Source organism: Chiloscyllium plagiosum, unplaced genomic scaffold (genome assembly GCF_037043375.1).
Source record: "Chiloscyllium plagiosum isolate Xiang-an unplaced genomic scaffold, Cpla_swu_hap1 HiC_scaffold_26, whole genome shotgun sequence".
Classification (NCBI taxonomy): Eukaryota; Metazoa; Chordata; class Chondrichthyes; order Orectolobiformes; family Hemiscylliidae; genus Chiloscyllium; species Chiloscyllium plagiosum.
Genome location: NW_028270164.1, coordinates 3,698,852 through 3,723,589, shown reverse-complemented (window position 1 = coordinate 3,723,589; position 24,738 = coordinate 3,698,852). Strand labels below are relative to the sequence as shown.

At 42.9% G+C, this 24,738-nt stretch overlaps 1 protein-coding gene across 1 annotated transcript in view; it reads right to left on the bottom strand.

Annotated features, from left to right (window-relative positions):
* Nucleotides 1–23,954, bottom strand: part of LOC122563026 (lysine-specific demethylase 9-like) — a 73,105-nt gene extending 49,151 nt beyond the window's left edge. Inside the window, exons 1-2 of the mRNA XM_043716339.2 lie at nucleotides 23,439–23,954; nucleotides 2,076–2,746 (exon numbers count right to left, since the gene is read on the bottom strand). Coding sequence (XP_043572274.2) covers nucleotides 2,076–2,746; nucleotides 23,439–23,910 — 1,143 coding nt within the window. The 5' untranslated portion in view covers nucleotides 23,911–23,954. The remainder of the gene's footprint in view (nucleotides 1–2,075; nucleotides 2,747–23,438) is intronic.
* Between the last annotated feature and the right edge of the window lie 784 nt (nucleotides 23,955–24,738).

Sequence of the window (24,738 nt, the reverse complement as noted above, 5' to 3'; positions counted from 1 at the left end):
AGTCGCTCCAATCTTTCAGCGCAAGGTAGTCCCACCATTCCAGGAATTGGCCTTGTGAACCTACGCTGCACTCCCTCAATAGCAGAATGTCTTTCCTCAAATTTGGAGACCAGAACTGCACACAATACTCCAGGTGTGATCTCTCCAGGGACCTGTACAACTGCAGAAGAACCTCTTTGCTTCTATACTCAATCCCTCTTGTTATGAAGGCCAGCATGCTATTAGCCTTCTTCACTACCTGCTGTACCTGCATGCTTGCCTTCATTGACTGGTGTACAAGAACACCCAGATCTCTTTGTACTGTCCCTTTACCTAAATTGATTCCATTTAGGTAGTAATCTGCCTTCCTGTTCTTGCCACCAAAGTGGATAACCATACATTTATCCACATTAAACTGCATCTGCCATGCATCTGACCACTCACCTAACCTGTCTAGGTCACCCTATAATCCTCCTAACATCCTCCTCACATTTCACCCTGCCACCCAGCTTAGTATCATCAGCACATTTGCTAATGTTATTACTAATACCATCTTCTATATCATCAATATATATTGTAAAAAGCTGTGGTCCCAGCACGGATCCCTGCGGTACCCCACTGGTCACTGTCTGCCATTCCGAAATGGAGCCGTTTATCACTACTCTTTGTTGCCTGTCAGCCAACCAACTTTCAATCCAAGTTAGTACTTTAGTTTCAACAAAATTATCCTGACAATCTGACAATAGTTGCTCACTTGAGAAACGCCTGAGTTACTCAATATTTAGATACCATTGACACAGGGACATGCAGACAGACATGCAAATGCACTGGATGAAGTATCCCGGGTGTAACTAATTTACAAGGATTTACATAACATTTATAACACCGAGATAAGCCATTCAGCCCATCAGGTGTATTAATTCTATGAAGATTTGTGTGTTTTTTGGAAACAAATTCTAAAAGTGCATGAAATAATGGATGGTTTTAAATTTGATTGCTATTTATATTTCAGAAGTGAAGACAATTTTACTTTTATATTTGTATTCCATGTGTAGCGATAGGGTGTCTAGAAATGTATTTATATACATTTTAATGAAGTGATTACATCACTGAACAGTACAGTGCATTAGGGAAAAAAAACTATTGTCTAGTGAAACAAATTAGTATCACAGAAAGACAGAACCATCCTGATGAAGAGGTTTTATTGAGAGAAAAAAGGTAAGGGTACAAGTTTAGATTAGATTAGATTACTGAGTGTGGAAACAGGCCCTTCGGGCCAACAAGTCCACACTGACCCTCTGAAGAGCAGCCCACCCATACCCATTCCTCTACATTTACCCTTTCACCTAACACTACGGGCAATTTAGCATGGCCAATTCACCTAACCTGCACATTTTTGGACTGTGGGAGGAAACCGGAGCACCCGGAGGAAACCCACGCAGACATGGTGAGAATGTGCAAACTCCACGCAGACAGTTGCCTGAAGCGGGAATTGAACCCAGGTCTTTGGCGCTGTGAGGCAGCAGTGCTAACCACTGTGCCACCGTGCCATTAGCTTAGCAGTCTCCAAAATAGTCTGGGTTGAAAGACGTGCTGAGCGGCCAGTAATAGGAAAGCTCCAGAAATAGTAACAAAGTGCTCGTAAGTGTCTTGATAGTTCCTCCAGCTACAAGCCTTTCAGACTGAGTTCCAGATAGCCATCACCCTCTGGGTGAAAAGAAATCCTTTAATAATCGTCTCTAAATCTCCTGCTCCTTATTTTAAATCTATGCCTCCTTGTTCTTGATCCCTCGAAGGAGCAAAGTTTTGTCTATTTGTATACCTCAATTTTGAACAGCTAAACCAAGTCATCTTCAGCCTTCTTTGCTCAAAGGAAAACAAGCCCAAGCTCTCCGGTCTCTCTTCACACCCGAAACATTCCAGCCAGGCAACATCCCAGTGAACCGCTTCCGCACCCACTTCTTTTCAGAACAATTCTGTTAGCATGCAGGGCACATTCTGGATTTCCAACTATCAATTCCCAAGCCCTTTCTTTTCATTTATATTTTAAAGAATGAACTATAAATAACCAGAAAGTGTAGGAAACAAATTCTTACCTGAGCACGAAAGTTCGAGATGGTTGTAGTTTCTATATCCTTCTTCCCCAATATTTCCATTTTCACAGGAGTGTTGGGGAAGTTGAAAGCAAAATAATCTAGAAAGTCTGGCAGGTAAGCTGCGGCTCCATGTACAATAGCCATTACATAATGAGCCGCACTCTTTTCATTTTCACTGAAAGTCAAAGCAAGAAATTCCTCAGCAAACCTCTCCATCTCCATAGGAGACAAAAACGAGAGTTCATCCATGTAGGCATGGAGCACTGGTGCACCACCATTTGGTTGATGCTCCACGTGAATGAAGTGGGCAAATTTAGAGGAACCTGTCCGTAAGAGTCCCTTACGTACACAGTGGTCTCTGTGAGATAAGTATGGTAACTGTGCACCTGAGGGGATGGCACAATGGCTCATTTTCAGATCCAATCTGTCAAGCTGTTCATTATGTTCTACAGAGGATTTGTTGATTACACTCGATTCATCCAAGGAACCGTGCCCCAAAGTGTCCAGGTCAATGTTAGTGATTCCTGCACAGGTCGTCTGCACCTCTTTGTTGTACATTTTTAGTCGTCTCGGTCGTTCACCTTCCCGATGTTTCTTTTTCTTCTTTTTCTTTGTCTTTTTGCCCAAGTATTCATCCAGTCTACGGCTTTTCCCATTTTCATCTGAGCCACCTGTGATGGGGAATAAATTCCAAGGTTGTATCAAATCTATTCTGTACAATTGCAAATCTAAACCTTAGGCTTTATGCTTTCCTCTGCCTATTATGTAGAGGCAGGATCAGTAACAACATAGGAATGATCTAATTGTTAGCATTCCGAGATGTTTATAGGGTATTAACTAAATTATTATGATGTACACATGAATAATTCTACTGCAAAAATAAGTTCTGAAAAGTCCCGTTGAGAACATACAGTACATCAACAAACAAAAGGATTTGGGAACAGTAGGCAGCCATTCAGCCCAGCTGTTCATACAGATCACAGATGACCTAGCTATGCGGTCAACTCCACGCTCCTGTCTGCCCCTCACCAATCAAAATCTACTGTAGCATGGAATAAATACAATGATACAGTCTCCACATTTTCCATGGAAGAGATTTCCTCAATTGTACACAGTACATGAGATATGGTCTCAACAAGAATTTCCTACCTCATATTCCACTTGCTTTGCAATAAATGCAAATATTCCATTTGTCTTGCTGCACCTGCAATCTACCTTTGTGGTACATGCAGCAGGCCACCCAGACTCCTTGGACTTCTGTAATCTACTGCCATTTAAATTGAATACTGCTATGCTATCTTTGCTACAAAAGTGAACAAGCTTATTTACTTTCTCACTAACTTTGTGCTAGCGGCAAATTTAGCTCCCTTATTTTCAGTCCGACATTCAAGTCACTGATACAGATTACAAATGGTTAAGGTCCCAGCAGTCTTGCCTGGCACTCCATTATTTACCGCTGGCTAACCCAAAAATGAACTACTTATCCCTGCTCTGCTTCCTTATAGCCAACCAATCTTGTATCCATACTGACATGTTACCTCTGACACTATGAGCTCCTATTTTGCGTAGTAACATTTGACATGGTACTTTATTAAATTCCTTTTTTGATTTATTTAACATTTAATTTGTTTTGTAATTAATTTTGTACCATCATTAAAACACTTCGCTTGTGGCTAATATATTGAGCTTTGTTGATATTTTTGACTGACCTAAGGTGAGGAGTACAGATATAGTTCGGAAATGAAAGACCATTAACCTTTAATCCTCAGATAGCCTGTACTCTGTCAGTGAGAGGTTTGCACACGAGAATTTGAGAGACTAAGTTTTTATATATGTTTAAATTGGGTTAAATGCCAGTGCAGTTTAACAAAGCAGATTTTTGGTTATATTAATCAAGAAATACCATTCAATCAGCAGGCACAGGTCTATACAAGTTCACTTCACAAGCATATAGTGTCAGCATTAGAGATCTTAAAAACTGGAATCACGTTTCAAATGACTGGTGTGTATTTGGGTGCCAAAAGCTCTAATGAAATGTGAATAGATGCCACATAGATCTGATATTCAAGACGACTGCAGTCTGCAGCTTAATGCAAGAGGTGATATTGGACACAGAAGACGACAGCTCTGGACAAGGTTATTTGGACCATCATAGTCTGATTTCCTATGACTGGCATGCTACTAGATAAACTATAGTAACTAGGAGTTAAATTAAAAAGTGGAATCTCCAAGAAATTCATAGTGCCTTGAAAGTGGAATTGCAGGTAGACAGGATAGTGAAGGAGGAGTTTGTTGTGCTTTCCTTTATTGGTCAGTGAACTGAGTACAGGAGTTGGGAGGTCATGTTGCGGCTATACAGAACATTGGTTAGGCCACTTCTGGAATATTGCGTGTAATTCTGGTCTCCTTCCTATCGGAAAGATGTTGTGAAACTTGAAAGGGTTCAGAAAAGATTTACAAGGATGTTGCCAGGGTTGGAAGATTTGAGTTATAGGGAGAGGCTGAACAGGCTGGGGCTGTTTTCCCTGGAGCGTCGGAGGCTGAGGGGTGACCTTATAGAGATCTACAAAATTATGAGGGGCATGGATAGGGTAAATAGGTAAAGTCTTTTCCCTGGGGTGGGGGAGTCCAGAACTAGAGGACATAGGTTTAGGGTGAGAGGGGAAAGATAAGAGAGACCCAAGGGGCAACATTTTCACACAGAAGGTGGTATGGGTATGGAATGAGCTGCCAGAGGAAGTGGAAGCTGGTACAATTGCAACATTTAAAAGGCATCTGAACGGGTATATGAATAGGAAGAGTTTGGAGGTATATGGGCCGGGTGCTGGCAGGTGGGACTACATTGGGTTGGGATATCTGGTCGCCATGGACGGGTTGGACCGAAGGGTCTGTTTCCATGCTGTACATCTCTATGACTATGACTAATGAGCCATCAGCAAACTGGCACAGGTAAATAAATCCAAGGAGTTAAACGCAACATTTAAAGATTAATGTGGGAGGTATGTATTTCAATTCATGAGGTACTGGTATCAACACTGGGAAAGAAGCGAACCATTCTGGTCAGACCTCACTTGAACCATGCTGAGACCAGTGACCTGGCGCATTAAATACCTTGGGCTGAAACTCATTAGGGTGGAGTGGACCAGGATGGGGAACAAGATGCAGACTTAGCAAAGCAAAGGATGGATGGAGTCGGAGGAATTAAACACAATAACTACCACTAGATAAAAATTCTGGGGCTAAAAGTTAATTTCCTGGACCTAATGAGTTACATCTTAGATTTCAAAAGGAAGTAGCTATGGAGATAGTGAAATCACTAGCAGTAATTTTCCAAGAATGGAAGAGCTGGATTTTATTTAGGTAGGGAAAGTCTATTGGAAGTTGCAGCACAGACAGATTTGGGGGTTTGCGTGCACAAATCATCAACATTACCATGTAAGTGCACCAGAAAACAAAGGCGACAAATGGACTGCTGGCCTTTGTCTCAAACGGAATAGAGTACAAAAGTAGGCAAGTCTTGCTAACTTGATATAAGGTATTAGTCAAATGACAACTGGAATAATGTGAACAGTTTCAGTCGCTTTATCCAAGGAAAGGAAGATTGCCATTACAGGCAAGGAAAAATGAGGACTGCAGGTTCTGGAGGTCAGAGTCAAAAGGCGTGGTGCTGGAAAAGCACAGCAGGTCAAGCAGCATTCGAGCAGCAGGAGAATCGGTGTTTCAGGCATATGCCCCTCATTGTTCTTGGTGAAGGGTTTATGCCCAAAACGTCGATCCTCCTGCTTCTCGGATGCTGCCTGACCTGCTGTGCTTTTTCAGCACCAAACGTTTCAACGACTGCTGTTACACGCAGTCCAAACAATTGCTTCTGGACAGAGGAATTTTCCAACCAGGAAAGATTAAGTAGGTTGGGCTATACTCATTGGTGTTTTGTAGAATGAGGAGTCATTATTGAAACATAAAAAACCTCCGAGGGGCTTGACAAGGCAGATGCAGAGGGGTTATTTCCCTTTGTGACAGAATCTAGGACTAGAGGGCACAACCTCAGACTAAGGGGTCATCCATTTGAAACAAACAAAGATGTTTTTCTTTAACAGGCTAGTGAATCTGTGGACTTCTTTACTGCAGACAGCTGTTGACGCTAAGATAGACAGATTTTTAATCAGTAAAGGAATCCAGGGTCATGCAGTAACGGCAGGAAAATGGAATTGCTGAGTATCAGGTTAGCATGGACCTCTCAAATTTTAAAATGTTGATCTCATTCTTTGTACACCTCTGCAGCTATAACATTATATTCTTCGCTCTGTTCTATGACTGTGAATGGTACAATCTGACTGCACTGCACACAAAACAAAATTTTTCACTGTACCTAGGTACATATGACAATAATAATTTAAATCAAAATCAAATCAAAGCCATGAACTCAATAAATGGCACAGGAGACTTCAGAGGCCAAATGGCTTACTTCTGCTCCTCTGGCTTATGATCTACCTACTTAAAAATTTTATTGCTATTGATTTTGGTTCTCGAGAATTAATTACATCTTTTAGATTTCTCCTAACTTCCTTTATAGCTACTTCAACATTAACACGGTACTTGTATTGCCTTGCAATATTACGTTTCACCTGCTTTAATTCAGTACATGACAAACATTGCCCACCTTATTTTGCGTTTTAAAGTCAACCTCCTCAGGACTAACTGACTCTCCTAGGTCACTGTCAAACTATTGTTAAGTGGGGTTTCTGAAAAACTAAGATCACAATATTGTGCTCTACAATGAAGCAAGATAAAATGGCTTACCACATCTATGCAATTAGCAATAGCAAGGACTAACAAGTTAATTCCTAGGTGAAGAACATGGAGATAAAGATACCTGAGAAATTAATTTATCAATCTCAAATTATACCACTAGAAAGTTTAATCACATTTTCACATTATAGGATAAGTGGATCGAAGGGGGAAAGACAAGAGAAAAAAAAAAGGAAAAGGTGTTACCTTTTGCCTTGTATTCCTCAACATTTCAGAAGAATGTCATTTCACACAACTGCATCTGCTAAAGTTCCACATGGCAGATTGGTTAAAATAAAAATCCATGGGATTTAAGAGAATGCATCAAGCTGAATGTATCAAATTGGCTCAGTTGTAGGAAACAGAAGAAGTGTTTTTGCGACTGGAAAGCTGTTTCCACTAGGGCTCCCCAGGGCTTAAAGTTAGGTCCTTGAGTTTCTAGAATATATATAATTGATTTGAAAATCGCAGATGGCAGAAAAATAACTGTGTAGTTATTAGTGAGGAGGGAAGCTGCAGACTCCAAGGAGATACCAATGGACAGGTCAGTTGGGCAGAAAAATGGCAAATCAAATTAATCCAGGAGAAATGCAAGCTTGAAGGGAATTGAAGGACCTTGAAGTGTATGTCTTCAGATTCCTGAAGATAGGTCAGGTCAACAAAATGATTTAGGCAGTGCATAGAATCCTTTCCTTTATTAGCTGAAGCAAAGAACATGAGAGCAGGGAGGTTATTCTGGAACTGTGTAAATCATCACAACTTGAGTATCATATGGAGTTCTGGTCCCATCATTTCAGAAGAGATATAATTGCATGAGATCATGTACAGAGGTTTATAAGGATATTCCAAGGACTAGAAAATCGCAGCAGAGAGAAAAGATTAGAAAGCTTGTGTAGTACTCCTCAAAACACGGGAGTCCAAGGGGAGACCTAATTGAGGTGCAAAGGTTGAGAGGGTCTTGATAAGAGTCAATGGGAAGAACCTATTTTAGTTAGCAGAGGGGTCAAGAGACAAGAGGGTTCACAGATTCAAAGTGATTGGTAGAAGGATGAGAGAAGAAACAAAGGTGGCAGGGGTCTGGAACTCTGAAAAAGCAGTAGATGCAGACACCCTAATCAGATTTAAAAGGTGTCTGGTCATCCACCTAAAGTCCTCCAAGGGTATGGACCAAGTGATAGAAAATATAGTTGGGCTGGGAGGCTAACTATCGGGTTGGTGCAAACATAATAGTCTCTCCTTTGGTATAAATTCTTTCCACATTTTTAAATATCTAGGAAGGAGGAAGGGGTGTAGCAATGTATGGAGTTTTTCTTCAGAGGGCCAGAAGAAACACAATGGGTCCAATGGTCACCTTTTGTTGTAATGATTCTGTGATTATATGATGATCACCTGCAACGTATATTCAACAGCACTGCAGCCCAATTTTCAGGAAACGTTATTGCTTTAACTGGGGATTGATGTAATTCAAGCCCCTTAAGCTAGCTATACATGAATGTGTAGTCACCAAGAACAATTTCAGCCTGATATACTCAGCAGAAATCCACAGGATCGAATGTCACACTTGTTTCACACCTGCTCATACTTCACTCTTCTTAGTCAGTGAGCAATAACATGAGGTTACAAACCAAAGTTCTGTGTCCATGGGTTTTCCATTCACCATATTTGGTGATTGTCCCTCGTTCTCCCAGTGTGTTTACCATTAAACATTATGTCAGTACAGTGCATGAATATACACAGAATACCCCACTCTGCTTTTCTAACAAGACATCCATTTGCTGTTGTCTATCCAGAGCAATACAATTCAAACGCTGAAAATAACCAAGGTTCTAAAGTGCCTAGTCAGAAAATTAGATGTTGTTCTTCCAGCTTGCACTGCGATTCACTGCCCCACTGAGCTCATTCCCTCCTACCTTGACTCCATTTGTGATTCCTCTGATGCCCTCCACCATATTGACAATTTCCAGTTCTCTGGCCTTAACTGCCTCATGTTCACAATGAATGCCCAATCCCTCTGTACCTCCCTTCTCCACCTGGACAGTCTGAGAGCTCTCAGCTTCTTCATGAGCAGAGGCCTGAAAAATCCCCATTTATCACCACTCTCCTCCACTTAGTTGAGCTTGTTCTCTCATTGAGCAATTTCTCCTTTAGTTCATCTCACTTCTCCAAAGTCAAAGCAGTGGCTGTGGACACCTGCATGGGTCCAAGTTGTGCCTTCTTTGTTATGGGGTATGTGGAACAATCCTTGCTTCAGTCTTTCACTGACCCCCTACAGCACTTTTCACTGTACATTGGCAACGGCTTCAGTGCCACTTCACACTCTGAGGACCTTGAAAACTTCATTCATTTTGCGTCCAATACCAACCTCTCTATAACTTCCACATTGCCCATTTCCAATACATGCCTTCCAATCCTTGGCCTCTCTGCCTCCATTTTGGGGAATAAACTATTCACTGCCATTCATTACAAAGCCAATGACTCCTTTAGCTACCTTCACTACAGCTCGTCACACCCCATGTCCGTCAAGGACTCCATCCCACTGTCCCAGTTCCTTCTGGACTCGATATTGAGTTCAACACCTTTAAATTGTGAACCAGCTCCCATTTCTTCCTCCTCTTATTTTGTTATCATGTTCTCAACCCCTCCCTCCCCCACCCCCCCAAAAGAAAATCCCAGTGGGACTGTCTGTCCTTGCAAGTCTGGCAGGAGACACACCATTGTTCTGCCACGCTCACATCCTGATCATTTAATCTGAACTATCAAGGTCTTTTCTCGATCAGCACCCTACACCCACTAACCCCATTCCACCCCCCCCCCCCCCCACCAAAAAATAAATTATAGCATAAATGCTGTCCCCTTGACACTTCACTTCAGCTCTAATGAAGAGCCATCTAGACTTGAAATGTTAGCTTGCTCTCTCTCCATGGATACTGTCTGACCCATTGTAACTTTAGCATCTGTTGTTTTCAGTACAGATTCCAGCACCTGCAGTAATTTATTCCTACAATTTAAATGCTTGTAGTTAACAGAAATGTGGAGAATACAATAGCGTGGTTAACAACCAGAATATATGGAAATACCGAACACATCAGGCAGCTTTTGAAGTAAAACAGAGTTGATATTTTAGATCAATAATCTTTCATACAGCTCTATTTACATTAACACTGTTTTTCTCTCTCTGTAAACGCTGCCTGCCCCGCTGAGGATTTTTTTTTGCAACATTTTCTGCTTTTTATGACATTATCACTACAATCATCTTCCTTCAGCATGGAAGACTCTGAATGACCCACTTATAATCTTATGTTCCAACTTCTACGGACCCTATTTCAAGTGTTCACCTATCGTCTAATCCTTATCTGCTTCACAAAGACAACACTTGGACATTGACTCAAGTGCAATGCCACAGAACAGCAAGCAATAGAGTATAAATTCCTTTTGACTGAGCACAATTATTTTTGAGCTTTACACAATACTCAGGAAATCAAGAAAAAACAGCAAGTTACAGTTCACATTAGTGGAAAAGACAGCAATACAGGATAGAGATTTTTTTTAAAGGAATCTCATTATGATTTTCAGGTCATAATCAAAATTATTTATCACAATAAACTGGCAACTTCATACAAATTCAAACTGTGGACACAGTGTACCACAATCATAAAGGTTCAAAATAATTTTAATTAAGGAAAAGGCTGCCATATTTTAGCACTGTATTTACTGAATCCTGGAGCTCACTCTTTCTCAGCTGCTGCCCTCAATCCCTCTCCCTGCAAAACAAATAATGTGTTCCTTTAGTCAGGATACATAAAATGCAGAATTCACATTCTTTCCAGATTACTGCAGTTACCAAAAGCTAATGGCCTTGCGAAAAAAAACCAGCACTTTAGAGACTGAAACTTGGATGCAATCCCATTCTTCTCACACCACAACTATTAGAGTACTTCTGCTTCTGAAAGGTCAGAGTCAGTGAAATCTGGATGTATTTCAAAGCCTGGATAATCACATATTGTGCAATCAGTGTCTGTCACATCAACATCCCTAATATTCACATTAATTCTAGAACTTATCTATACTAAGTTTTGGTGAAAAACCATCACATTTGAATGGTTAAGGCTTGGCTACGTTTTTTTTTTAAATTAGTGCCCTATGTAGAATGAATCTTGTATGAACAAAGGAAAAAATGTTCAGCTTGAAATATCAATGAACCGTTTAGATTAAGGATGTCCAGCACCTTGAACCCTTTGCAGGACTGAGTTAAAGCCATTAATATATCTCTTTGCAAAAGGTAACAAGATTACTCAGTGCTAGCTTGTTGCAGCCTACAGTCAAACACAAAACTGATGATACAGTAAATACGCATTCTGTTCACTGGCAGTCAACATTCAGAATTTTAAACAGCAGCACGTGCTCACTAGCACCAGCTGGTTACTGATAACTTTCGCGGCTGACAGGCAGAATGAGGTGGTGGAGGGCACCAGAAATCTTTCCATGGTTTCCATCAAGTGAAGAAACTGTATTTTATAATAATCTGTCCCTTGGCTAACTTCCTCAAGCAGCTGAGCCGGGGGTGGGGAAGGTGTTGGTGGGAACAGGCAGATGGCTCTGGCCAGATTTCAGACCTGTAATGAATGGCAAATGTTCCTTCCCTATCGTGGGACCCCATGCTTCGTAAATATTCAGCATACAAAATACTCCTGAATTATCATTTGCAAATTTAGTGGACATCAATTTTGACTGTTGGCCAGATTTGAACATCGTTTTGAATTTGTCCATGAGATGTGGGGCTGTCACTGGCAAGGCCATTTATCGTGTAACTGCCTGGGAGAAGGCTGTGGCTGGCTGTTAACTTCAAAAGCTGCCATCTGCAGTAAAGGTGCTCCCATGTGCTGGTAACCGGGCAGGAGTTTGATTCAAATGGTGAAGGAGGAAATATTTCAAATTAGTTTGGTGAAAGACGCAGTAGGAATTGGAGCTGATCTGATAAGTTGAAGTAGGTGAAAGTGAGGATTGGAGATGCTGGAGATCAGAGTCTAGATTACAGTGGTGCTGGAAAAGCACAGCAGGTCAGGCAGCATCTGAGCAGGAAAATCGATGTTTCGGGTAAAAGCCCTTCACCCAACCTGCACATCTTTGGATTGTGGGAGGAAACCAGAGCACCCGGAGGACGGACACACACACACACACACACACACACACACACACGGGAAGAATATGCGAGCTTCACACAGACAGTCGCCCAAAGCAGGAATTGAACCAGTGCTAACCACTGAGCCACCCCAAACATGTTAAGAAAAATGTGGAATTTTGTACAAGGTCAATACCAGACTGGATAGGCTACAATACAGCTATGATAACCCCTTATAATTTAAGTCCCCAATCTCTTGAGGGGCAGATATACACAAGTTTTGACAGACAAGTATTTTTCTATTAACTGGCCGAACCGATATGATTACATCAAACTCCAAATCCCAAAACCTGATTTTGTTGCAACAGATCGGGTGGCATGGTGGCTCAGTAGTTAGCATTGCTGCCTCACTGTGCCAGGAATCCAGGTTCGATTCCAGCCTCTGGCAACTATCTGTGTGGACTTTGCACATTCTCCCATGTCTGCATGGGTTTCTTTTGGGTCCTCCAGTTTCCTCCCACAGTCCAAGATGTGCAGGTTAGGTGAATTGGCCATGCTAAATTGCCCATAGTGTTCAGGAATGTGTAGGTTAGGTGCATTAGTTAGGGGTAAATATGAGGTAGGGGAGTGGGTTGCTGTTCAGAGGGATGGTGTGGACTTGTTGGGTGGAAGGGGACTGTTTCCACACTGTACGGGTTCTATAAGGATTGAGGATTGGCTGTCTGACAGAAGGCAGAGAGGTGGGATAAAAGGTTCTTTTTCGGAATGGCAGCCAGTGACAAGTGGTGTCCTGCTGGGTTCAGTGGTGGGGCCTCAGCTGTTCACTTTATATATTAATGATCTGGAAAAGGGGACTGGGGGCATTCTGGTGAAGTTCACTGATGGTACGAAGTTAGGCGGACCAGGCAGGTAGTTCTGCGGTGGTGGGGAGGCTGCAGAAAGATTTAGACAATTTAGGAGTGTGGCCCACGAAATGGCTGATGAAATTCAATGTGAGCAAATGCGAGGTCTTGCACTTTGGAAAAAAGAATACAGGTATGGACTATTTTCTAAGCAGTGAGAAAATTCATAAAGCCAAAGTACAAAGGGATCTGGAAGTGCTAGTCCAGGTCTCTCTAAAGGTTGACTTGCAGGTTGAGTCTGCAAATGTAATGTTGTCATCTATCTCAAGAGGGTTGGAATGTAAAAGCAGAGATGTGCTGAGACTTTATAAAGCTCCAGTTAGGCCCTATTTAGAATACTGTGTCCAATTCTGGGCCCACACCTCAGGAAGGACATACTGGCACTGGAGGGTGTCCAGCGGACATTCACACGGATAATCTCTGGAATGGTAGGCCTAACATACAACAAACCGCTGAGGATCCTGGGATTATATTCATTATAGTTTAGAAGGTTGAGGGGAGATCTAATAGAAACTTACAAGCTAATGCATGGCTTAGAAAGGTTGGACGCTGGGAATTTGTTTCCATTAGGTGGGGAGACTAGGACCCATGGGCACATTAAAATTAGAGGGGGTCAATTCAGAATGGAAATGAGACATTTCTTCAGAGAGTGGTGGGCCTGTGGAATTCATTGCCATGGAGCGCATTGGAGACCAGGAAGTTAAATGTCTTCAAGACAGAGACTGATAGATTCTTGATCTCGCAAGGAATTAAGGGCTACAGGGAAAGTGCGGGTAAGTGGCATTGAAATGCTCATCAGCCATGAATGAATGGCAGAGTAGACTCGATGGGCCGAATGGCCTTACTTCCACTCCTATGTCTAATGGTCTTATAAAAGATCTCTGGGGTCAATTTGAACTTACAAAATTTGCGAAGTACTGTGCTGTTGAAGGAGTTGCATTGCTACACAGCGGTGTTCATCACCAAACAAAAGGCTTGGAAACACCCTCACTACTAAGGACAGAACGATTAATGCAGTATAGAAAACTGCATACAATATATAATCAAATTATATATCAGCTTCAATTGAAACTATTACAGCTGGACAGTGCTGTAAATGATGACCTGGTTACTTAAATGCAAGTGAACACCAGACACGAATAGTCAGCAAGACCAAGTCCTTAGTGTACCACCTCTGACCCACCAACATAAGACTTCTTGTAGATCTCAAAGTAAAAGAACTTTATGTCGTCAGGCCCCTGTTGAAGTACAGCCAGTTAGTGAGCTACAGGGAGTCACCTCAAACACACACTTCCTTTTGGCCCAATTCTTACAGACAGAATGAGTAAGCTAAAACAGAGGGGTATCAAAGCTAAATACCTGCTTGTCAAAACTGAAAGAGCTGTCTGCATTGCATATTCAGCCTTTAAAAAGGGTTGCAGGTTTAAATACAAGGGAGTCTCATTGTCACTGCGTTAATAATGAAATGACCATATTAAATGTATAGTGTGGTTTCTCATCAGATAGTTGATGTGGCTACAAAACCCAGAGTGACAGAGTCAAATTTTATTTGGCAACTCCTGTAAAATGCCTTGGGACATTTTACTAAGGTAGAGGCACTAATGTAAGAAATTATTCAGTCGGTAACACCTTTTCCCACAGTCAGAAGACTTCAGATTTAAGCCCACTCTAGAAAACCGAGAACAAGTTAGACTAACAAAAACCACTTGAGAGACTATGCAGGTTCGACAGCATTAGTAGAGAGAAAAAAAACAAAGCCAATGTTTTGAGTCCAGTGACCTTTCCTTAGAAAGGTCACATTGATGAGCAGTAGTTTGGGAGTATTCCACTGGCACAGATGGCATCTTTGACATGCAATGTTCAACCCAAATATCATTTTCCCTTTCAGGTAGAAGCAAACAATTTGTATGAGTAAGGAAATTTTCTGCCTTGTTCTAAGCTAATATTCATCCAAAATCAACATCACTAAAAATGATTAGAGTCCCACTCTCAATGCTGATTGTAGGATTTTGCTGCACTCAATTTAGCTGCAACAGTTTTTTTAATTCACAGAAGTGGCATGCTTTAAAAGAACTCCATTGGTTCTACAGAGCTTTGGGACATCTTGAGGTTGTGAACACTGCCATATAAATATTCACATATAAATCATTTCAAAAAAATAAATACATGTTGCTGTTTCTGAAACACTGTTGCCTCTCAGCATCTAGTCAGATGACAAACTATCTCCATAGGTTAAGGCACTCTGGCATCTTGATACCTGAAATCACAGTGAATTAAGCTGAATGTGCAAATCCGTAGTGGTTTATTGTTGTTGCTTGTACACTTGATAACAAGTTTTCAGGTGTGGCAGACTTTGAACAGATAACCAGGGTGACTAAGTGAATTGTTATTGGAATCATTACCACAAAATGACTGGCACCGACTTTAAAAAGGCCATTGCACTTTGGAGTGTAAACATAGCACAGCTCATTGGAAACGGGAGGCAAGGGCAAGATCAAATTCAGAAAATTAAAATGATTTTGAACAACAGACGGATATACCAGCAGAAATATCAAAGTCATGAGGGGTTACAAAAATAAATGCACATCTGGTACAAAAATCACAATCAATCTACTTCAAAAACGAGCCGATATCCAACAGTACTAAAATCTCAAACACAATGATAAAGCTGTCAGCAGAGAAACCTCACTGTACAAACCAAGCCTCTATCAATACCAATCCATATGAAAAAAAATTACTTGCATTATGTGAAGTGGAGAAAGCACCACACCCATTTCAGTTACGAAATGCGAATAATTTTCAACTCCATATTCTGCTCCTTGCAGCCAATTATTCCATAGCTGGCCCTGCAATGCTCTGATTGCAATGCAATATTCTTGTTTGACCTACAGCTTGTAACAGGAGCCTCAAGCAGTGTTAACATTACAAACTTTGCTGTTTCCCATTATTAGGCAGCACACAGATCACTTGTGCGTCACACAATCTGACTACATCACCTGCATAGACAATGTCCACATACTAATCCCTAAATTACACATTTCATGGTTGCACACAGACTTGACAACCTCCACTTTCTCAAGGACAGATCTAATTACAGACCCAGTGAAGAAAGCAGGCTAGGTAAATAGCTCAAATAAAACCATTTCCCCTCTTTTTCCTCCATCTTGCTCACCTCACAACTAAAAGATTGACCCCTGTACTGGGCTTTTTGCCACCTCAGGAAGTACTTTCATGTCAATATGTGCACAGTAAGATCCCACCAACACAATGTGATGACGATAAGATGATTGGTTGATGGCATGCTAAAATTAGAGAGGGATATATAAGGAAAAGCAATCGGGAGAGACCACAGTGCAAAGTAGGGAATAGGAGGGAGTTCAAACTGGAATTCAAGTTCCCCACAAGCATCTTGATAAATTGTATTATTGAGGCCAGCAGAAAATCAGTGATTTTAATGGGAGACTTGTGCACAAACAGTGAAACTAAGTTTTCTGTAGACAGATTTACATCTGAACATCAGATGTAAAGTTTGCATCTATATAGCACTTCAATTGTAGAAAACTCTCCCCACGAGCCTCAGTGAAGTGAAATCAGATAAACTGAACATCGAGCCAAAGGATGATCAGGATTGGACTTTCAGCGATAAAGTTTTAGAATAGATTAGATGATTAGGTTACTTAGTGTGGAAACAGGCCCTTTGGCCCAACAAGTCCACACCGACCCTCCGAAGAGCAACCCACCCACACCCATTCCCCTACATTTACCCCTTCACCTAACAATTTAGCATGGCCAATTCACCAGAGGAAGAAATCAACTTTTGCACTACAAGATCCCAAAATTCAAAATCGATATTCTAACTACATCCCATCAATCTTAGCTCCATGTACCAAATACTCTTAGCTTGCTCTATTCTATTTATCTCAGATTCAAAATTAACAGAGTCCCTGCATCGAATTATTTTGCATGACTTCTGCACCTCTAACAGCCTGTAATAGAAAATTATTTCCCTGAATGATCTTACCCTTACCCTGGACTCTCTTGCCAGCAAAAAATGTTTCATTTTACCAATCCTGGCAATTTCTCTCAAAATCTTAGATTCCTCAACCTAATCACCCTTTAACTCTAAATTCCAGATAGTACAAGCCTAATTTATGTAATTCCTCAGCATTGATGAGCAGGACAGGCTAAGCTGAAGTTTATGGAAGTTGGCCAAGACAGTATTGAAATACTTGTGTCTCAAGGTTTCAGTAGCAGATGGCCTATTGCAGGACAGAGTTGGCTGATAGGAGGTACATATTTTAGTCTTAGGTCATACTGGTGCTTTCCAACTAAGGAGATTTGAGCACAAGAATCTGATCAGAACCTTGTCTGCAAATGCAGAAGCACCAGGATACACAGATGGCAATAATATGCACAGCTGGGAGATAGATTAAAAAACTTGCAATTATACAGCTCCTTTAGGTACACAAAGCCAGTGAAGCTTTTTTTTTTAAAAGGTTTGCCACTATTGTAATGTAAAGCACTGCAGGATTCTAGAAACAGTGAAGATAGTGTGCAGATAATCTATTTGTAATCTAATCTTATCTTATTGTAATCTAATCTAATATTTAAATCGGTGGTACGGTGGCACAGTGGTTAGCACTGCTGCCTCAGTACCAGAGACCCGGGTTCAATTCCCGCATCAGGCAACTGTCTGTGTGGAGTTTGCACATTCTCCCCGTGTCTGCGTGGGTTTCCTCCCACAATCCAAAAATGTGCAGGTTAGGTGAATTGGCCATACTAAATTTCCCGTAGTGTTAGGTGAAGGGGTAAATGTAGAGGAATAGGTCTGGGTGGGTTGCTCTTCGGAGGGTCGGTGTGGAATTGTTGGGCCGAAGGGCCTGTTTCCACACTAAGTAATCTAATCTATTTTAATGATGACAAAACAAATTTAATGTTTCCAGTTGAGTAACCCTTCTTCAGAACCTCTGGGCTTGAACATTTATTCTGTTTTCTCTGCACAGGTGCTGCCAGACTTGCTGAGCTTCTCCAGCAATTCCTGTTTTGTTTGTTTCAGGCCTCCAGCATACACAGTGCTTTGTTTTGTCTTAAGTGAGGCCTAAGTATTGACCAGCACAGCAAAAACATTTCTCCTGCTCTTCAAACAGCATCATGGAAATGGTCACATCTGCAAAGACAACAAGTGAGTTCAGCCACTATACCAGAACACTTCAGACTGCACAATATCACCAACTCACATGCCAAACATTCACACACACCTACTCCTTAACCCCCAGCTATATGCTTGAAGTACGAGTGTGGCAAAGTATTTACTAATTAGGGAACATACAGTCACAACATGGAGTCAATATAGTATAGGCAATGGTAATTTGGTCCACTGAGTCCATGCTAACTCTGCAGAACAATATAATAAATTTCACTTGCACTTTAGCCATGTACCCCTGCAGATTTATTAACCCAATTGCTTACCCAAAGCCCTTTTGAAACCTTTAATCATTTCTGTTCTCACAATCCTAACGGGCAGCAAGTTCCAGGTCACTGTCACTCGAACTTTGACATATTCCTGAACATAACAGCTCTCAATTGGTTCTCCTGCCACTAGACTGCATATCCATCCCTCACTGGCTATCATAGTATGTACTTGTTACAAAATGTAATATAGCAACTTCTTACCTATGATCTTTAGCATAAAAAAATCAGCTCTGCATAAATACCATTAAGAGCAACTAGGGATGAGTAAATGCTGGCCCAGCTAGCAAAGACCACATCCCCCTGCACGTGAAATGATTTGGGATATCCAAAATCACAAGTGACTGCATAAATGAAAGTCTACTTGCTGACTAGCAGGATGCTCCAAATTGCTCTCCCCACCAACACCTATCATACCAAGTTGAAGTGCTTTCACAGGTTTGGAAGAGTAATCTAAAGGTGAACTATGGCATCGGTTACTCTTTTGGTTGGGTGGCTCAGCCACCATACAAGCACTGTTATCTTTGCCAACCACCTCCCCGAAGCAGTAAATGATCCACTATGTTACAGGAGTGAGTTTTCTGCAGCATGGTGCTCTGCTTTTGTGTAGGGATACAAATAGGAAGTCCAGAAATGACAATTAACTGAGACAATTCAGGAAGACTTTTGAAGAAGGGACACTTGACTTGAAACGTTAACTATTCCTCTCTCCGCAGATGCTGCCAGACCAACTGACTTTCTCCAGCAATTTCTGTTTTTGTTTCAGAAAGAGTTGCGCTTGCTTTCAAAGGTGTAACTCAAGGAAGACCCCAATCTAACCTTCATGAAAACCACAGCTTTGAAAGGAAGTTTACAATTCCAACATAACACATGCCAAGATATAATAAATTGTACAATGTGAGCTTGAGATCTATGCTAGAGAATTGGGTACAAAATCCAGGGACCCTCGGTGAGGGCATGCTGGAGTTGTGGATACAGAATAGAATAGTAATTTATTGTCACTTGTTTCTTTAAAATATAGACAAGAACTGTTTTTATTTGTAGCGAATTTATAAAGTAGAAAATCATCCAAACTAGTCCACAGAAGTGTTATAAGACAAAATTTAACATTAAACTGCTTGATGAGCTCTCAATACAGGAAACTAAAAATTTGGACGAACAAGCTAAGTTGTACAAAAAGACTTGAGGGAGAGGCTTCTAAAAGAACTCCAGTGTTAACCTGGACACAATAAAAGGTCAGTAATGTAGAGTAGAACCAGAGCTGTAATTAGTTAGATTGAGGACAGAACATTCCTTTCCGTGAAATGAACTAGTTGTGTTCTTTTGATTAAACCTGGAAGCATTCGCAGCCAGTTTCTGGTGCCAGTATCACCTTTCACTGTATTATTTACTGCACTGTATTTTACTGTATTTTTGCTGTAAAATGCAAGTGACAATAAATCAGGGAATTTATTCAATTCAATAATCAATGTATCTAATGCGATTTCAGTAAATGTTCAGCCCAAGAATGATCAGGTCCTAGCATGCTTCTGGATTAGAATGGTGCTTGAAAAGCACAGCAGTTCAGACAGCATCCAAGGAGCAAGAAAATCAATGTTTCGGGCAAAAGCTCTTCATCAGGAATAGCAGCTTGATTTCTGAGACCACATTTATGAGCATTTGAATTATGACCCCATGACCACCAGTAACTCCAGTACCCAGATCAAACTAACTGCCAACATTAAACTGACCTTTGTGCCAAATATGCAGTTTTTGTTTGGTCAAGCACATAGGGCATTATATATGCTTATCCAGGTGAGTAAAAACTGAAGATAACACAACTTCAAAAGTCCAGCAAAAGAGGGCGGGGGGGTTGACCAGGTAAAGTGTTCCTCCCCCGCAATACAAATTTGCCTCCATAAGGACACATGCTTTCCATTGTTACCAAAATGGCACACCTCAGAGAAACAAATAAAGGCACTTTACACCCAGTGTACTAGATTAACACATTGCTACTGTGGAAGATAGTTTTGTGCAAATTAGATTATTGTGTTTCCTAATTTATAATCACTAATACACTCTTGAAACATTGAACTAAAAATAGAAAATCCTGGAACTATTCAGCATATCTGACAGCATCTATAAAGACAGAAACAGAGTTAATGTTGCAGGTCTGTGACCTTTCATCAGAACTTGGAAGACTGTTCCCTATCAGGCCATTTTGACAATATGAAAGCCTCTGCAGAAACTGTCTTTATGTCATTGACTGGGAATGGTACAATAACCAACATAAATTGGATGGCGTAGTGGTTAGCAGTGCTGCCTCACAGCACCAGAGTCCCAGGTTCGATTCCAGCCTCGAGCGACTGTCTGTGTGGAGTTTGCACATTCTCCCAGTGTCTGCATGGGTTTCCTCCAGTGCTTCGGTTTCCTCCCACAGTCCAAAGATGTGCAGGTCAGCTGAACTGGCTGTGCTAAATTGCCCGTAGAGTTAGATGCATTAGTCAGAGGGAAATGGGACTGGGTGGGTTATTCTTTGGAGGGTTGATTTCCACACTGCAGGGAATCTAATCTAATCTAAATTTCCCCTACAAATCAATTTCCTTTTGATATGCCATACTCAATATAAAGAGCAAAAGAACAATTACATTCACACCAAACAGGTGCCAGATAATACCGATCTCCAATTAGAGAAATTCTAACCATTATGTCTTGAACTTCAATGGCACTTTCTCTGAATCTCCCACCATCAATACCCTGGAACAATACAACTTACCAGAAACTGAACTGGACCAACCAAATAAATTTGATCAGGTCAGAGCCTTGGAATTCTGCAGCGAGTAACTCACCTGACTCCCCAAAGTACGTCCACTATCTAGAAGGATGGAACACACTCCAACTGCCTGGATGTGTACAGCTTCAACACCACCCTGGAAGCTCAATTCCACCCAAGCCAAAGCAACACGCTTGATTAGCGCACCATTCCCCACCAACACAGAGGTTTTACCACATAACGGTCTTTCGGCAACCAAACTCTCAAAGGACAAGGGCAGCGGATGCTACAAGATTTCCTCCAAGTCACACTTCATATTGACCTGAAAATTTTTTCTGCCTTCACTACACCTGGTAAAAATCCTGGAACTCCCTTCCACACACCAGTGCGGGTGTCCCTACACCACACCAGCGGCAACAGTTCAAAAGGTAGCTCACTACCACTTTTTCAAGGGCAATTAGGGTTGAGCAGTTAATGTTGGCCCAGCCAGTTCCATCCACACACAAAATAAATCACAGTAACTAAAAACCCATAGTCTCAGCATAAATCAATGGACTTATGGTTTCTGCATTTTCCAGCTAATCCAAACTCAATGCGAACTTTAATAAAGTGCCTCCAATCTACAAATACCATTTAATGACTGCGACAGTCTTGAACAAAGTTTCAGACAAGATTGTTTTAATACACAATTCCCTTCAATGAAACTTAAAACTGAAGATAAAATATTTCTCATTTCACTTAGAACATGACAATTTATCTACACTCCATCTTTTACAGTAAACAATCGCAGATTTTTTTAAACATTAAACTCAAGGTCATAACTGTGTAGTCCTCCCTGCATACGAAGCTAAATATCATCAACAGCTGACGCTTACACAGACTGAGTCTATCACAGACCAAGACCCTCGGTACAATAACCATGTAGTTGAGGAAAGAAGCAATTTGTATTTACATTGCAGTCAAAACATCTCAATGTGCTTCACAGCGAACGAATAACTCTTCATATTGAGTCATTAAGTAGGGCAAATGAAAGCCAATGTTACGAGTGAGAACCCACAAAAATGAAGTTTATTTACTCCCAGTGGAGAAAATGCTGGTGCATGAATCAAGTTTCTTGAACTGCAACTTCACTTGGAGATGTCCTGTAAATCCTCAATGTGATCTTAGGTTCATGGGGCCAGCTGTGGCTGACAGCTCTCTAATTCACAAGGACAGGAGTTGAAGACCCAATCCAAGGACCTTAGCTCACAATCCAGGTTGAGACACAGCACAATATTGAGCATTATAGTCACACATCACCTTAAAAAGAGATTTTAAATTCAGACACTGTCTACTCTCTCAAGTGCATGTAACAAATCCCATGGCCGCCATTGCAAAGCGTGCCAGCGCCAGTTCTACCTAGTGTCCTGACCAGATCTGGACAGTACTGTATTCCTGTTTGTAGGGCCATGCCTTGCACAAGGTTGCCGCCATCTTCCCACATTACAACCAATGGCTCACTCATTACAAAGCATTCACTTTAGACTACCTTAAAATGGTGAAAAAACTTCACAAAAGCACAAGACTTATTTCTGTGTTAATGCCCAATATCCCTTAAAGATTTCCCGTTTTGGAGGAGTGGTGCATGGGGTCAGTAACGCCCTTTGCTACAACTATCACAGTTCCTCCAAAAGGTCAGCTCGCCCACAGTACAGGACCCACTGACGGCCTGCACCGAGGGTTTAAAAGGCTCAGGGGTACAGAGGGGAAGCAGGGGTGGTGAAGAAAACTTGTCCTAGAAGGGAGGATGGTCCCTTTTTGATCCCCCACCCAGGAGTGGGGACTGTCCCATTAAAACCTCAAACTCACCTTCTTCAGTCCTCTTTGAGAATAAACATAACCAGCAGACCCTTCTCTTCTTCCTTTACCCCTTCCCCTATCTCTGGGATCAACCTTATTTACCCCCACCCCCCCCATGATGTGTCTGTCTGTCTCTCTCTCTCTTCTCCCCACCCCCCCAGGACCTAATCCTGTCTCTTTCAACCCCATCCTGTACCTAATGCCCCAACCCCCACCCTGTGGACCTACCCAGTCTGTTGCCCCCACCCTAGTGACCTAATCCAGTCTCTCCCCTCGTCATCCACCAGGACCTAAGTCTGTCCACCCCCACCCGATCCGAGAGACCTAACTCTGTCTCCCCCCAAACCCACTCTGGGGTCTTAACCCTCCTCCACCCATCTCATGACCTGACCCTGTCTCTCCCCCCGGCCCTGACCCTGCACTCTACCCCCACACCCCCCCCCCCCCGGCCCTGACCCTGCACTCTACCCGCCCCCCCCCCCCTTCTCCGTTACCTTTGGCCGGTGGGGGCGGGGTAGGCGGCGGCCGGCAGTCGCTGTTCTCCTTCCGCGGCCGGTGCTTCTTCTCCTTGTCCCGTCGCGGGTGCTTCTCCTTCGGGCCCTTGGTCTTGGGGAGGGCGGGAGCGGGGAGGCCCGTGGCAGCGGCGGCGGCGGCGGAGGAGGAGGAGGAGGAGGAGGAGGAGGAGGGCGAGGTGACGGGGCAGGCGGCGGGCCCGGGGATAGCCACGCCGGAGGCAGCTGCGGGAGCGGGAGGAGGCCGCACAGAGTAGAGGCCAGCAGGGGAGGCCGGGTAACGGAGCCCCGAGGCTGAGCTGGCGGGAGGCCGGAGGCTCAGGCCGTGGTGCTGTGTTTTGCGGCGCTTGGCGGCGGGCCCAGGGCTGATACTGGGGCCGGTGCCGGGGCCGGGCTCCCTCTCCCGCGGCTCTTTACTCGGTACCTTCAAGCGGACCAGGCCGAGCTGCGCCATCGCGAACCGGAAGTGGCGGCCGGACAGAGTGGCGCGTGCACCGCTGCACGGCCGCCGGAAGCGGGGCAGCCCGCCGGAACTGACGTCTAGCGGGTTGTATAGCGGGGGGGGGGGAGAAAGTTAAGGAGAGAGGAACCGGCCGGGAGCCATCTTGGGTGAGGCAGAGTGGGGCGAGTCTGAAGGGCGGCGTCACCAGCCGGACGCCATCTTGGGTGAGGCAGAGTGGGGCGAGTCTGAAGGGCGGCGTCACCAGCCGGACGCCATCTTGGGTGAGGCAGGTGAAGTTGTCTGTGTGGATCCAACTTGAAATGTCTTCTGGAGATCCCTCTCTGAACTCATTGGGACCACGAAGGGTCTACGTTTCAGGTAACTGCACCATAGGAAGGATGAGGTTATACTGGAGAGACTGCAGAAGAGGATGTTGCCTGAGGTGGGGCATTTTGCAGAAATTTAGGGCTAAAACAGAAATTGCTGGAAAAGCTCAGCAGGTCTGGCAGCATAGAGTCATAGAGATGTACAGCACAAAAACAGACCCTTCGGTCCAACCCGTCCATGCTGACCAGATATCCCAACCCAATCTAGTCCCACCTGCCAGCACCCGGCCCATATCCCTCCAAACCCTTCCTATTCATATACCCATCCAAATGCCTCTTGTTGGCAGCACGGTGGCAGTGGTTAGCACTGCTGCCTCACAGCGCCAGAGACCCGGGTTCAATTCCTGCCTCAGGCGACTGACTGTGTGGAGTTTGCACATTCTCCCCGTGTCTGCGTGGGTTCCCTCCGGGTGCTCCGGTTTCCTCCCACAGTCCAAGGATGTGCAGGGTAGGT